The following is a 16689-nucleotide window of genomic DNA, read 5'->3' as shown; positions in this document are numbered from 1 at the left end:
TAATAAAGAAATGTTATTTTTAATATTTTCTAACAAAGTCATTTTAGAAGTCATTTTAGATATATCTCTATCTTTATTAACATAAGTGAAATCTAATAGATCTACACTCTTCTAATCGGGTCATCGAAAGACAGTCGTTTTATAAAGAATTTTTCTAATCTTATCTTCCACTAGAGCTACTCTAACATTTTCACATATATGCCTCTTTTGCAGGAACTTTTATTACATCCGGTGAACGTATGTAGAGGTACGTTTGGTCGGCACGAAGATCGCACGCACAAAACGAGAAATACCGAGCAAATACTGAGCAATACCAACAATAACGAGAAATATCATTATGTGGAGACAAAATACCGTGTTATTTGGTGTTGCTCGGTATTTTTTGGTGTTGCTCGGTATTGCTCGGTATAACTCGATATTGGTCTTCATAGAGCCGTATTCCTCGTTATTACCAAACAATACCTAACAATACCGACCAAATACGGAGCAAAAACCGAGTATTAATTCTCTGACCGAACGTAGATCTACGTCCGGTCACAGGACGTAATAAAAGTTTCTTTTGCAGGCAGAATTTGAATTTGCTCGTTTCTCATAAAGATGTTCAATGAACTGTTTTGGGTATTTTGATCTGTATGTAAAATATATTTAAAATGCACACATACAAAACAAACACAACCATTGAAATATATTTATTTGCTTGTATTGAATCAGATTTGCGTACATGAATAAAGAAGTGTAAATCTGTAAATAATTCTTTCAAATAAAAAAAAAAACGTTTTTTTTTTTTTTTTGCATTTACATAATTACATTACCCTATCAGCCGTCGTGAACCAATCAGAGCTGAGGTTCTGTGATGAGGGATGTTTATACAAATGCAGTCCGTCGTGGACCAATCAAAGCTGCTAGAACCTTATCCATTCCACGACTGTCATCGCCGTTATCCACTCGCGTGCCCACCACAGCATATTGAAGCCCCTGATTTTCACTCTACCAGAAAAAGCTCACAAATTTCGGAGTGTTAGGGCAAAGAGAGAGAGAGATGGCAACTACTGCTTGCTTCTTCCACAACCATGCTCCCTCCCCGGCCACCGCCGCCGCCACCGCCACCTCAAGGTCTCAGCGCCTTGTACCAAGCATCCGCCCTACCCATCTTGTCGTCCGGGCTCAGAGGCAGGCGGCAGCCATGGCCGAGGAGAACAACTCTACTGCAGTCTCACGCAGATTGGCTGTCACCATCCTCATAGGCGCTGCCACCATCAGCACCAAGGTCTCACCGGCCGACGCTGCCTATGGAGAAGCTGGCAAGTTCTTACAACAATTGATGGATTTAAACCCCAATTGACTATTTCAAGCCTCTTAGTTCTATTCCTATCATAGAATTTTTTAATAAGAAGCTTTTGTGATTATCTACGATTGCTTTTGTTTGGATTCCAGTTCTTCTTTATAATCAAACATGAAATAACCGGATATATAGGTATGATTATCCTTCTTGAGAATGATTGAAGTGTTGCTTTATACCGTAATTTTTTTTTAGTAAAATGGTGTATGTAAAGTATGAAGCTCTCATTTCGAAGAATTATTTATTCTCTGCAGAGACCGGATACAGAACGCTGTTCAGAGACCACCTAGAATGCGGCACATTAGTGGTAGCGAGCACAGGGATGATGTGGCGCATTCTGGTCTTCGGATGACGTTCGGCGTCTGTACATAATAATTAATCCTTATTTCTCTCTAACTTTGCAGCAAATATGACCCAAGTATTTTGATGTTCATGCCTGATTATAGATGGCAATATATACCCTGTCCTACCATTTAGGATAGTAAATAATGGTATATGTTTCTACTGAACATTCATGAGGAAAAAGGAGAATGCATGTTGTATGATTACATATCCTTATTCAATTCAATTATTATTTAAAATTGTGCAATAAGAAGTTCACCTTTATGTTAGTCATGTGTGACTTACACCTCTCATAATGTGAGGTGCTTAGGCCTTGTTAGGCATGCTCAATGTACATTAGATTTTCTTAGGTAATATTAATAAATAGAATTAATCAAACCTTTATTTTTCAAATCCTACCCTTTACCCCTCACATCTCATGCCTTACACATCACGCCTCAAAGCTTAAGCCCTCCCGGTTTTAGGATACCCTAACTCGATTGCCCGAGCTCATCTTCTTCTTCATGCATTTGCTACTCCACTTCTTCTCACACACTAGTAACCATCTCCTTCCTAGCTACCACTACCGCCTCCTCTTCTTGTCTATTTTTTACTTCTTACTATGTTAGGATGTTAATATTTTATTACTTCATGCTTTGATGTGTGTACAATACTTCTTGTTTTGTGCACTTCGTTGATTATAAGGTTTACAATTTAAAATGCCTTGAGGCTTGCATCTCATATCACGTATGAAAAATAACTCAATGCCCATTTGCGCAATTTAATACATTGTTTGTGATTAATGAATGATTGCATGGAGCTATATATAAAAAATTAAACTACTTGTTATCCAACTGTTATACCTATTACAAATTCTCCTTAACAACCAATATAAATCATCGATGATATATTAGATGGGGCGACTCACATACATGTAGGCTGTTTGGTGAATTTTTTCTCATGACTATAACTATTTGTATAAATTAAATCAATCATAATTAATGTATATAAGTTGAAATGCTCACAAGGAAGGCTTGCTTGCATGATAAAAAAATCACCTTACTCATCATCAAAAGAAAAGACTGAGAATGGTACACTTCCAAATTATCTTTACATAAAAATTGTTGTCCAATCAAGATCAAGAAAGTCATGTATGAATTAAAATTAATTTTTTTTAAAGTTAAACAAGATTTAGCAGGCCCAAGACAAGTCTAGGACTACTAAGATTAAATAGGTGTTCAAGTGATTTGGTCTAGTTTAGTATATAAATTTCAAGTTCGACTTAGGCCCAAGACAAGCTCATATGGAGCATCTCACAGACATTATCTGCCAAATTTTCTTCACAAACCAGAGAGCATTTCACATCTCACTCAATTATATCTGAACTTGATGCAGCTAATGTCTTTGGCAAGCCGAAGACTAACACAGACTTCCTCCCCTACAATGGCAATGGATTCAAGCTCTTAATACCATCCAAATGGAACCCAAGCAAGGAGGTAGAATTCCCTGGCCAAGTTCTCAGATATGAAGACAACTTTGACTCTAACAGCTATGTTTCAGTCATCGTCACTCCCACAGACAAAAAGTCAATCACTGATTATGGACCACCCGAGCAGTTTCTCTCACAAGTAATTACTTCTCATTTCCCACTTCAATTTGTTTTATCTATCATTTGCACATTTAAATTTCTTTGTCAATGTCACAGAATTTCTACCTGTTTTCCTTTGCTTCTGTGCACAGGTTGGTTTCTTGCTAGGCAAACAGGCTTACTCTGGAAACACACAATCTGAGGTAGTTGCATTAAGGTTTCATTTGACACGGATTTTTTACTGCTTCTTAAAGAAAGCTGTTTTAAGAAGCAGTAAGAAAGTCATCCCAAATGAAGCCTAAATTTCTTTGTCAAAGTCACGCAATTTGGCGGCACATGTATATATTTGATTCTCAAATGATTGATTTTCTAGGGAGGGTTCGATGAAAACTTGGTTGCTACTGCTAATATACTGGAATCTTCGGCGCCGGTGATCAATGGGAAGCAATACTATTTTGTTTCAGTGTTGACGAGGACGGCGGATGGTGATGAAGGTGGCAAGCATCAGCTGATTTCTGCAGCTGTGTCAGATGGCAAGCTCTACATTTGCAAAGCACAGGCAGGTGACAAGAGGTGGTTCAAAGGGGCAAGGAAGTTTGTGGAGAGCGCAGCCAGTTCGTTCAATTTAGCATGATTAAGAAAATGTTTGCGTCAGGATTATATGTGTTTTATTTCTTTGGTTGTAAAGTAATGAGATTAATGTTATCAGAACTGCTATCTTTGAGGATCAAAGAAACTGGCATTTGCTAAATGATGATTCACTTGCATATGCATTAAGAGAGGATATTATATATATGATGATAGTAACTCCGAAAAACTTTGCATTTTATATGATCATTATGTTATAAGAAGCAAAGATCTCCATGGATCTGACAAGAAAGTTCAAGTAATGCAGAAGCATCTTCATAGATTTGTATATGGTTTTATATATGAAAATTTTTTCTTTTTTGAATTAGAGATTTTTGTATTACAAAATTATTTTAGGAAGCGGTATTCCGGTATGAAAGTTGTAATAAGTCTTAGGCTTCGTTTGAGACGGCTTTCTTACAGCTTCTTAAATCAGCTTTATAGTAGAAAAGTTAATTTTTTTTTTACTAAAAACTGCTTTGCAGCAAGGAAGATGTCTTGGGATGGTTTTCTTTACTGCTTTGTCGAGTACAAAAATTTTATTTTTTGTGCTAGAAAACTGCTTTAAGAAGCAACAACAAAGTCATACCAAACGAAGTCTTGGGTTTGAAGTATTAATTGTTGCTGAGATATGATGAAGAGATGAATGATTAATAGTTACCCACCCTAAAAGATTGCTTGGTTAGTTTGGTTGAAATCAAGTATATAAAATCATTCTAAATGTTTCTTTATTCAAGCTCAAAATTTTTATTTGATTTGGAAACTCATATATTATAAAATTACTTTACCATTTATTTCTATCTAAATTGTTCTTCAGTGTTATTTCTGCAAGTATGTTGAATAATCATAATATTCATGAAATTTTATATTGTGTAATATTTATGATTGATACGTCATCACAAAATTATCTTGATTGGGCACGAATCTCGAGGCAAAACTTAGTTGGAAACTTCAAAAATTAATTTCGGGAGCATATGATCTCCGATTTCAGCGAGCTTATAGTCAAACTGAGCGTCTCGGAGCAACAATGATAAAGATTGTTGTTCTTGATCTTCACTTGTTAAATGGCATTACTTAAAAAAAAATAAAAATAAAAGCATGAAAAAAATCAAATTATTATATTTTTAGTTTCTTAATGGTGCATTTATTCATTTATATAAAAGAAAAAACAAACTAATATATTCTCTGTTTCTTTGTGTAAATATAAATATTTGAAAAAAAAATTAAGTAAATGTGTGTCAATAGGATTGGATATAGTTCTTATATAAATTATATCATAATTAATTTAATTAAAATTAATGAATTAATCTTTTGAAATTTAATAATAATTAAATTAGTCCAAATATAATTTACATAAGATATTATGATCTTTTTTTGTTTTTGCAATTGAATTTTGATCAATTTTGGAGTATGAGATTGCGGCCCGGTTTCCATGGAGCAGTATGAATGAGTGCTTTTTGGCCCGAAAGGAAGATATTGTCCATCCAGAACCCGACCCGCCTAATATAGGTCTAGAAACCCAGCCCGTCTCCAGATAAAAATCAAGCAAAATTCCTAGTTCCCTTTATTTTATTTTTTTAAAAGAAATTTATCCAAAAATTTACTTTGAACAAAAATATCCTTGATAAGAAATTACTACGGACTACTTTTTGACTTTGAAATATATAGATAGGTTCGAAGATGGTTCGATCATTGATTGTGATTTGAAGATGACTAATTTAAAATTAGTTTGGAAATGATTCAAATTTAGTTTGCATATGATTCCATCATATTACGAATAAGGTGCAATTATTATTTAATCATCGATGAAAATAGTTCGAAGGAGATCAGATCATAGTACGAAGAATACTCGACCATTGTTCATTTAATGTTTTATTATTATTTGAAAAATATTTGATCAATGTATGATAATAAATCATATTTCAACTAATATAATATAGAACACAATCACAACAACTATGGCAAAAGAAGATGTATTTCACAAATTTATAAATTGATTGTAAGAAATAAAATACATCAGCTATAACACAAAGTTTTGTAAACAAACAAAACAAATTATAAAAAATCAGCATAGCTGTCATATCATAAGTTTTATAAGCATATAGCATTTTTTAAGAAAGGAAACACAACAATCATAATACATAGTGCTTATGAGAAAACTGATGTATAAAATCCACAACAATATCAATATCATCTATAACATAGTTATACAAACTAATTTAATTAAAGAATGAATATACTTTAAGTTTTAATTTTTACATTAGAATGATAAATGGAATTGTAAATCTACATTATGGTGAGATAAATCTACAAATAAATGGTCTCTGAAGAATTGCATGTGATCATGTGTGACTTCTAAAGAATTTTCTTTGAAAAAAAATGTATGATCTATTGTATTCGATACAATTCATGATTATAATTGCAAATAAGATATAGAGTAATCAGCATACTATGTGCAATGATTTTTTAAGTTAAATTTTCTTAAAGTTTAGAATGAATTTTCTTATTGTAACGTCAGAGTCACATTGATGGTGGCCCTACTTTACATCTAAGGAGATTTAGGAGAAAAAAATCATGTCTTTTAGCAAATAATCCTAATTATTGAAGCAACATTGAGAAACATTTATATATTGGATTCATCATTCTCTATGAGATCTTCAGTGTTGTGCAAGAGGAGTCATAATCATAAAACTTCATGGACTATGTAGTAAGATATCACATGTAATCCAGTGACTGCTATTCTAGTTCATTGCAAAATATGTGAATTCTACACCAACCAATAACTTTAGGAACTTCTCCTCTCCAATAGCATATATGAGTGCCACGTCAATGCATCAAGCCACATAAAGAAGTTATTTTTTCCAAAGTTTCTCAAAGATGAAAACTGTTATTCTATAATATTAATCAAATGATTTATTCAACACAGTGATGCTAAATCATAGATCTTCGAGTTTAGTTGAATTTTCTTCCTTATTAAGAAACATAAATAATCAATATGTTGGTAAAAGATAAAAGAAAACAAAAAAAAAAAGTTACTGAAAATATCTTCCAAATGTTAGAACCATGCTTTCAACAAAGTAAAGGACATGTCACCATACTACTTAACAATGTAGTGGGAGTATTTTGAACTAGAACCACTCTGCACTTCCATTACCTACTTCTTCACCTCCTTTGAGTTGTTAGTCATTTCTACATTAAAGACTTAAAAGAGAAAAATACAGTCAATTTAGTGCATGGAGAGGGTTAATAGCATAATGATCCATGGACTTATACCTTTACCTTAATAGATTAGTGACATCTCTAGTCAAGCACTTATTCTTCACAAATTTTGTTAACATTGTTGGCTATACAATATTTTTTTGTAAATTATAATAATTAGACTAACCACTTTCTTATATGTATATATAATGGCAAGGAGTTGATCCCTTGAGTCTTACCTCTCATATTCTATATATTTAATGTCAATATGTCATTCCAATGATTCCTCTCATCCTTACCTACACATATAATGACAATGGGTTGACCGCCAAACTCTACCTTGTCCTCCAACTCCTACTCCATATATTTCTCCTACTACACCTCTTCACAAGTTGGGTTAGTGGCATGCACCTTCTCACTATCCTCATTCTCCTTCTCCTTCTCCTCCACATTTCTCCTTTCTTAATGTTCTTACTATATGTTGACCTCACTTCCAGCCGAGGTCACCCGAGCTATAGTCACCCGACCTACAATCACCTAACATGCAGTCACTTGAGCTTCAATCAACCTAAACTCCAGTCACCATGAACTTCAATTACCCTAAACCAATCAAATATCATAAACCTCAGTCATCCAAGCAATTAACAGCCCTGCATTACATTCAAATGATCCAATGCACTATCGGTCGGGTTTTCACATAGCATTATGATGAGGGATTTTTGACTTGAAAGGAATATATGGTCCGTCCAAAACCCGACTTGCCCAATATAGGGCTCGAAACCTGGCCCCCTCGAGATAAAAATCAAGCAAAATTCCTCATGCCCTTTATTTTATTTTTTTAAGATCTTTTTCCTCTCACGCATCTGCTTCATGAATATCTGCTCTTTCCCATGTGGTTGCATGTCAGATGTTTGTTGAAGCACATGAGATTTTCCTCTGTGTTTGATCGATCCGGTTCCAGGCAAATAACTCAAATTTTTTGGGGACTTTTAGGTCAATTAAGTTAACTCGCACATACATCACATGCATAAGTTTCGAACTCAATAACTCTTAGTTGACAGCCAAAACTTCTAACTAAGATGAGCTGCATAAATAACTCAATTTGAAATTTGTTTTCTCGAACAAAACCCTTAGGTTGTTTGGCTGCAAGTAGGGTTCAATAAATCTTATAAATCAAAATATAATAGTTATGGTGTTAAACTCAAAGAGTTATTTCGTAAGAATTTACATGACTGTGATAGGAATAGTTGAATTTATATACTCTATAATAATAAAATTTGTATATATATAATTTATTTAAGAAATTTATATGAAAATTCACTTTGAACCAAGATATCTTTGATAAGAGATAACTACAAACTATTTTTTTGATGTCGAAATATATAGACATGTTCGAAGATGATTCGATCATTGATTGTTGTTTGAAGATCAACATCAACAACATCAAGCCTTTATCCCACTACGTGGGGTCGGCTACATGAATCCTTTTTCTCCATTGTGTCCTATTAAAAGTCAAATTCTCGTTTAAATCTAATAAAGAAAGGTCATTCCTAATATTTTCTAACCAAGTCTTTTTAGGTCTATTCCTACCTTTCTTAACATAAGTCAAATCAATACCTCTACTTTCCTAACCGGGTCATCGCAAGGCCGCCGTTTTATGTGACCAAACCATCTAAGGCGACTCTCTCTAATCTTATCTTCTACTGGAGCTACTCCAACCTTTTCACGTATATGCTCATTTCGTATCCTATCTCTAAGGGTAAAGCCACTCATCCACCTGAGCATCCTCATCTCTACCACACTTAACTTAGTATTATCTCTCTTTTAATGGCCAACATTCGGCACCATAAAGCATTGCAGGCCTCACTACCATCTTATAGAATTTTCCCTTAAGTTTGACGGGTACATTTCTATCACATAACAAGCCCGATGCATTCCTCCACTTCAACCATCCAACTTTAATTCTGATGATAATATCCCCATCTATTTCACCATCACTCTGAACAATGGATCCAAGATATCTAAAACGTGTACTCTTAATAATGACTTGATCGCCCAAAGTCACAATCCCCTCACTAGGTCTATTACTACTAAAATTATACTCCATATATTCCGTTTTAGATCTACTTAAGCGAAAACCTTTAGACTCTAAGGTTGACCTCCATAATTCAAGTTTACCTTCAACTCCCTCTCTAGTCTTATCAACAAGAAGAATATCATCAGCAAAAAGCATACACCAAGGTACATCCTCTTGCAAATGTCTAGTTGTTTGAAGATGATTGGTTAAAATTTATTTGAAGATATATAGTTTGAAGATGATTTGAATTTAGTTTGCATGTGATTCCATCATATTACGAATAAGGTGCAATCATTATTCAGTCATGGATTAAAAATAGTTTGAAGGAAATCAAGTTATAGTACGTAGAATACTCAATCAGTTTTAATTTAATGTTTTATTATTGTTTAACAAATATTTAATCATTGTATGATAATGAATCATATCTCAAATTGATATAACATAGATTGCAATCACAATAACTATGAAAAAAAATGTATTTCACAAATTTATAAATTGATTGTAAGAAATGAAATACGTCGACTATAACACAGAGTTTTGTAAACATATAGAGCAAATTATAAAAAAATCAGCATAGCGTTCATATCACAAGTTATATATGCATATAATATTTTTTAAGAAAGGAAACACAACAGTCATAACACATAGTGCTTATGAGAAATTGATGTAGAAAATCTACAATAATATCAACATCATTTATAACATAGTTATACAAATTAGTTTAATGAAAGAATAAATATACTTGAAATTTTAATTTTTACATTAGAATCATAAATTAACTTGTAAATCAACATAATGGTGAGATAAACCTACAAATGAATAGTCTCTGAATATTTGCATGTGATAATGTGTGATTTCTAAAGAATTTTATTTGAAATCAAATGTATGATATATTATATTCTATGCAGTTCATGATCATAATTACAAATAAGATATTGAGCAATCATCATACTCTATGTGCAATGACTTTTTAAGTTAAATTTTCTTAAAATTTAGAATGAATTTCCTTATTGTAACGTTAGAGCCACATTGATGGTGGCTCTACTTTACGTCTAAGGAGATTTAGAAGGAAAAATCATGTCTTTTAGCAAATAACCCTAATTATTGAAGTAACATTAAAAAACATTTATATATTGGATTCATCATTCTCTATGAGATCTTTAGTGTGGTGCAATAGGCTTGAGTCATAATCATACAACTTCATGGACTATGTAGTAAGTAAGATCTCACATGTAATCCAATGAATGCTATTCTAGTCTATTGCAAAATATATGAATTCTACATCAACCAATAACTTTAGGAACTTCTCCTTTGCAATAGTGTATATGAGTGCCACATCAAGCCACTTAAAGAAGTTATTTTTTCAAAATTTCTCAAATATGGAGATTGTTATTCTATAATATTAATCAAATGATTTATTCAACACAATTATGCTAGATCATTGGGTATCGCCAAGTTTGCTCCCTTATTGAGCAACATAAATAATCAATATGCCGGTAAAATAAAAATGAAGACAAAAAATAAAGTTTACTAAAAATATCATTCAAATGTTATAGCCATGCTTTCAATAAAATAAGACATGTCACCTTACTTTTTAACAATGTAGTGGGAGCATTCATAACTAGAACAACTATGCACTTCCTTTGCCTACTTCTTCATCTCATTTGAGTTGTCGGCCATTTCTACATCGAAGACTTAAAAGAGAAAAATTACTCATCAATTTGGTGGAGAGGATTACTAGAATAATGATCCATGGTCTTATGCCTTTGTCTTAATAGATTAGTGATAACTCTAGTCAAGCACTTATTCTTTCAAAAAATTTTGTTAACATTGTATGCTATGCATCACTCTTTTTTTAAATTATAACAATTAGACTAGCCTCCAACTCAATGGCAAGGAGTTGATTCCTTGAGTCTTCCCTCTCAATATTCTATGTATTTAATGTCAGTAGGTTCTTCCAATGACTCTTCTCCTCCTTAACTACACATATAATGGCAATGGGTTGATCGCCAAACTCCACCTTCTCCTCCAACTCCTACTCTATATATTTCTCCACTACACCTCTTCGCAGGTTGGGTTAGTGGCAAGCACCTTCTCACTATCTTCCTCCTTCTCCTCCACCTCTCCTCTCTTAATGTCATTAATATTAAAAAAAAAAAAAAACTTTGCACAAGATTATTTAGAGCATCCAATTTATACTCTTATCTTATTTAATTGTTCTCCATCTTGATTTGGCAACTTCTCAATTCAAGAATAATGGTTGAAAGTTTTTTCATCCCTTCATATGATGGAATGAACTTACTTGCAACTAGTTATCCGTTTACGCTTCCCCTTCTCTCTCCTTAAAAGTAGGAGTGCTTATTTCTTCTTTATAATTCTAACTGAGATATGCGGAGATGGAGTATATATATTAGATTTATAATATACAGTTGTTTAAGAAGGTTAAATATATATAAAAATTAAGATAAAAAAGTTATAGTGAGCAAATTATATATCTAGTTCCTTAAATATAAGTAATTGTTAAAAATTAGCACATACATCTTGATTATTAAGTCATATAAGAAATCCTTTCCTATGAGCATCTTGTTGCTCTTCCAGCTTAGATTTATTGGTACTTTCTCTCAAATTAACTCAACAAATATATTTTCTAGATATGGAATAGCCTTATAAGCCCATTGTATATATTGTCTATTTAGTTAAAATGTATTGGACTAGTACTTTATTCTTCTTTATTGCATATCCTTCGTAGTACAACTTGCCTCTCTTTAGCTCTCATAACCTCCTATCTCATGACATCCCACCCCATGTATATCTAAAAAATACATCCTTATCTTGAAATTCATTTTAATGAAGATAATGTTGTGTTTGTCATAATCGAGGACACAATTTATAATGAAGAACATCCCAAGCTTTCATAAATCATAGTTATAAAGCCATTTCATGAAAATTTTTTTCAAGTCTATGTTCTTAATTTTTGTATTCCTATCAAAGCATCTCTCGAACAGGCCGCTTCTACTTTTTGTCATCCTCTTGAACTCATTATGAGTTAGGAACTTCAACACGTTAATACAACAGTTGAATCATCTTGAATTATGATTGACCAAAATGATCAACCCATTCAATGAATTTTTGTAACATCTTTAACCCGTTATTTAATAAGATTCAATATAACTTCAACACATTAATGCTCACTCAAACTTTGTCAGATCCTTTTGGAAGATAATTTGATATGATTGATGAAGGGTTGAAGTTGAATTTAAGTATGTAAATAAGGTTCAATTAAGTTTGGATAAAGATATAATGCATTTAAGTTGGTTCAAATATTATTAAATTGCAGGTTAATGAAATTATGTACACTCAGCAATATAGGACATCATTTTTGAAAATGATCAAATAACGTTCAAATAAAATTTGATAATGTTATGAATTTTTTTTGATGTTGCTCAAATATGATTTAATTATCATTTTAAAGATAATGGTGGTTGGAAGATGGCTCAAACATGATAACTAATATGTAATTGAAGTCAAGCGACAATGGGGTTTATGGTTTAGAATGCGAAGACTATTTTAAATTTAAAAATATTACTAACCTTCGAAGATTATGAGTAGAGAGAGGCTATTGTGAACTTTGCCACACATCAAAGATGGACATTTTGCAATAACCCGAAATAAAGGATGAGATAAAAAGAGGAAAAGGTTAAGGAGCTCTTACTAATGGTTGTTGAAATGTAATGTTCAACAATAATTTCAACTCTATTTGTTAACCGTTAATTTTTGAGTATATTTCTTATAAAAATAAATAATGAACTTATTTATCCAATTTAAATTATTATGGCATATAAAGAAAAAATTTCATGTGATATGGTATTATATTTATCTTCTCAATTAATCATTAATTAAAATTTATTAAGCTAATCAAGCAATAAAATTTAGTTTGTTAAATTAAATAAAAAATTAAAGTAAATCAAGTTACTTAAATTAATAAAAAATTAATTAATTAATAATATTTTTTAAGATTAGTTTTATTATATATATATGATTGGAAATTAATGATTTTGATTAATAATATTTATATTAATTATAAGGATGCTAATTAAATTATATTGAGTAAAAATTAATATCTTAATTAATAATTAAATTGTAACTTATAAAAAGTATATAATAAGAATTATTTAAGAAAAATTATTAAATAAATTAAATCATAAGTATAATTAATTTATTTAAATTAATATTTTAGTTAAGTAAAATAATAATAATAATTAATTTAATTACTTAATCTTATTAATATTAATAATTTTAAAATCCGAAACCCTGGTTTTTCTGCCCGACTACTCCTCCCCAAAATTACGGAAAGCGCGGCGACAACGAGCGAGGAAGTCGCGACGCGAGCTGGCTGGAGAAGGCATCGACGGGACCAGCGGCGCGGAGTTCGTGAGATTACGGATTTAAATCCGCCCAATGCCAGGATCGGACGTTCTTTTGTTGGATCGGAAGTAACGACGAGGACGGGAGGGAGCTCGCTCGTTGCGAAGGTAACCATTTTGTCTCATTCGTGCCAACGACAGGTTTATTCCGCCGTGATATTTATGCCGAGTCGAAATTCTGTTTGGCAGGATTAATGCTAAATCCTGCCTAAATCCTGATGCCGATTGAACAGAGGAGAAACGGGATTTGAGATTATGCAGGAATTTAAGTTGTCATTTTTAGATGTTTGACAGGTTTTAATTATGTTATCCCACACTAATGATAAATCCAGTTAAATCCTTTGTGACTGTTTGGCTATTCATTTTAGGATTTAAGGCAGTTAAAAAATTGATATACTTTATTAAGATAATTAAAGCACGACAAAAAAAGTTTAAATAAAATATAACAAAATTTTATTAATACTAATTAATTATTTAATTATTATTTATAATATTTTATAATAATTTTTTTATTTAAGATCATATTTTAATCCTATTAATTATTTTGAAATAACTAAGTATTTTAAATCCTGTTAAATCGAGAGAAGATGTTTTACAACATATTACAGGATTTAAAACAGTTAAAGATTTAAATTGTATGATTATCAAGATTATTAAGTTCAAATTACTTATTAATTTTTATTACACTATTAATTACCCTATTATATATTTAGTAATATATTTTTTAAGTTATATTAATTAAGCTAATGATATTATATTTAATTATTAATATATCATTAATTTTTAAATTAATTTAAATTAGATAAATATTTTATGAACTAATTATACTATTAATGTACTCAATTATTATTATTTTAACTTATATTAATTAAGTTAATCAGTAATAACTTCAGAGGCGTATCGGGTTTGCCTTTCATCTTCTCTTCGGCTTCGTTGCTTCGCAGGAGGTGTAAAGATTTCACGCGTCGCTTCTTCGGCTCCTTCGTCCTTCGTGGCTGTTCGACTTCGCTCCTTCGTCGACTTTCCCTTCCTATCGGATCGGAAGTTACGACATTTTGATCGGATTCAACAACGGGAGCTCGCTTGCTGTGAAGTAACTTTCTCCCTTTCGCGCGCTTCTTCGGCCAAATCCCCTAAATCCGCCGAACCAAAGGATTTCGGAAATCCGGGATTTAGAGCGAATCGGCGGAATTTTTCGTCAACGGAGGATTTCGTTTGCCGTGAGATTTGGATTTGCATTTTAGGCCGTTTGGCTGGATTTCGCCCAAATCCGGCCTTAAATCCGCCTAAATCCGCATACCAAACAGAGGAGTCTAGGTTTTGCCTTTACCTTCTCTATTTCTTTCGGCTTCGTTCCTTCGCAGAAGTGTAGAGTTTTGCACGAGTTCTTCTTCGTCGCTGTTCGACTTCGCTCCTTCCACGTGCTTCCCTTCCTGTTGGAGCGGAAGTTACGACATTTTTTGATCGGAAGCAGCAACGAGAGCTCATTTGCTGTGAAGCTGACTTTATCCCTTTCGCGCGCTTCTTTGGCCAAATCCCGTAAATCCGCCAAACCAAAGGATTTCGTAAATCCGGGATTATCCAATGAAAAAGAGGGAATTTTCCGTCAACCGCGGCTTTGATTTACCGTGATATTTGGTTTTGCTTTTTTGGCCGTTTGCTGGATTTAGCTCAAATCCGCTTCAAGTCCGGCCTAAATCCTGCATCCAAACAGCCCCTTAAAGTAGAAGAGGAAATCTAAAAAATGCTACCTTTTGCTTTATGATATTTTGAATTTCGTTGCAACATAGCCCTTTGACCACATACAGCCACCAATTCTTAACTATCAAACCAGATACAGCCACCGATTCTAAACTTCCAAATATGACCTCCCATTAGGGAGAGCACTCCATTACTATTGGCCCATATGGAAGCCTTATTCTATTTTTTGTTGCAATTTTATGTGGGTGTGCTGTTGATAAGCATATCTTGTGATTAATTTAGCAAAATAGATTGACAGATTGTGTACTTAGGTTTATCATCCATTCTTCTTGTTTCGTTTGAAATACCAGCCTCCAAACGTTAGATTCAGCATGATAAAAAAAAAAAAAAACTAATTTAATTACATTTATATTACACCCATGACTGCATATCTTCAAGTAAGAAGAATGCATTGCAGTTACTTCATATTTTTAAAATAAATGCATTATAAGTAGTGGCAACCAAACAACACTTGGGTTAATCCCCTTTCCTTTTAATGATTTACACTTATCTTTATGTTCCTATGGTGATATTTTAACAAGATGTGGTGTAAATGGGCTTAACTATTTTTCCATTTTTTCCTTTGACAGATTTTGAATTGACGGCTACAAAGAGATCGCCAGCTTCTCTTGATTGACTAAGATTGCATCAGATCTTGCACAATGGCTCAAATTTTCCGCTACACTAGAAAGGTTCCTTTCTCTTTTGGTGAAGTTGGGATGTGTTTTTTATTATGTTTCACTGATGCTATTAGTTGTTCACCTTTATATTGAGTAGTAGGCAAAATTTTTTTTTGCCTATATGAAATGAAAGGTAAATTTAGTTTATGGAAAAGGAAAAAATGTTGTATACGAATGCCAAAAATTGTGATATTACAAGTGCTTAAAAAAAGGGTTGTTGCATCTCCACGATAATTGAATCATTTAAGCTTTATGATGCTTAAGATTATGATCATGAGACTATATGGTTCTTACTCAGTGGTCTAATTTCTTTTAATTAGAAGTGTACTTGGGTGAGTTTGTAGGTTCTTGCTCAAATCAAGATTATACTCTACTAAACTTTAGAAAAATGGAATAGGAGCTCTAATATTTTTTGGAAAATTGAAATAATGCACATTTGATATGAAATAACCAATCCAAAAGAAATTATTTAGCTAACCTAATTTTTTTTTAGGTATGCAAAATAAATAAGAAGATTTGTTATAAAAATTGGTTTAATTTTAAAAATTCTGATAATTGGGAAATATATAAAGTGGCTCGTAAGAATTCTAAGAAAGTAATATGCGATACAAAGACATTAGCTTTTAGTGATTTATATAATAGATTAAATACTAAGGAGGGAGAAAGATATATGTATAAGTTAGCCAAACAAAGAG

At 32.4% G+C, this 16689-nt stretch overlaps 2 protein-coding genes across 4 annotated transcripts in view; both read left to right on the top strand.

Moving 5' to 3' along the window:
* Window positions 1–976: 976 nt before the first annotated feature.
* Window positions 977–4077, top strand: LOC110099725 (oxygen-evolving enhancer protein 2, chloroplastic). The gene is made up of 4 exons (XM_020826972.2): window positions 977–1301; window positions 3056–3288; window positions 3401–3451; window positions 3622–4077. The coding sequence occupies exons 1-4, from the start codon at window positions 1040–1042 to the stop codon at window positions 3880–3882; spliced, it is 807 nt and encodes a 268-aa protein (XP_020682631.1). The 5' UTR covers window positions 977–1039; the 3' UTR covers window positions 3883–4077.
* A 9479-nt stretch (window positions 4078–13556) lies between these two features.
* Window positions 13557–16689, top strand: part of LOC110099718 (dihydrolipoyllysine-residue acetyltransferase component 2 of pyruvate dehydrogenase complex, mitochondrial) — a 34892-nt gene continuing 31759 nt past the window's right edge. The window contains exons 1-2 of one of the 3 annotated variants that reach the window (XM_020826960.2): window positions 13557–13682; window positions 15905–16006. In XM_020826960.2, the coding sequence (XP_020682619.1) occupies window positions 15977–16006 (30 nt within the window). In that variant the 5' untranslated portion in view covers window positions 13557–13682; window positions 15905–15976. Of the gene's footprint in view, window positions 13683–14624; window positions 14892–15904; window positions 16007–16689 lie in introns of those variants that run through there. The other 2 variants (XM_020826961.2, XM_020826962.2) reach the window with 2 other exon arrangements.

The sequence above is a fragment of the Dendrobium catenatum genome, unplaced genomic scaffold (genome assembly GCF_001605985.2).
Source record: "Dendrobium catenatum unplaced genomic scaffold, ASM160598v2 fragScaff_scaffold_253, whole genome shotgun sequence".
NCBI classification, from domain to species: Eukaryota; Viridiplantae; Streptophyta; class Magnoliopsida; order Asparagales; family Orchidaceae; genus Dendrobium; species Dendrobium catenatum.
The sequence above is the reverse complement of the archived record's forward strand: the minus strand, read 5'-3'. Positions and strand labels throughout refer to the sequence as shown.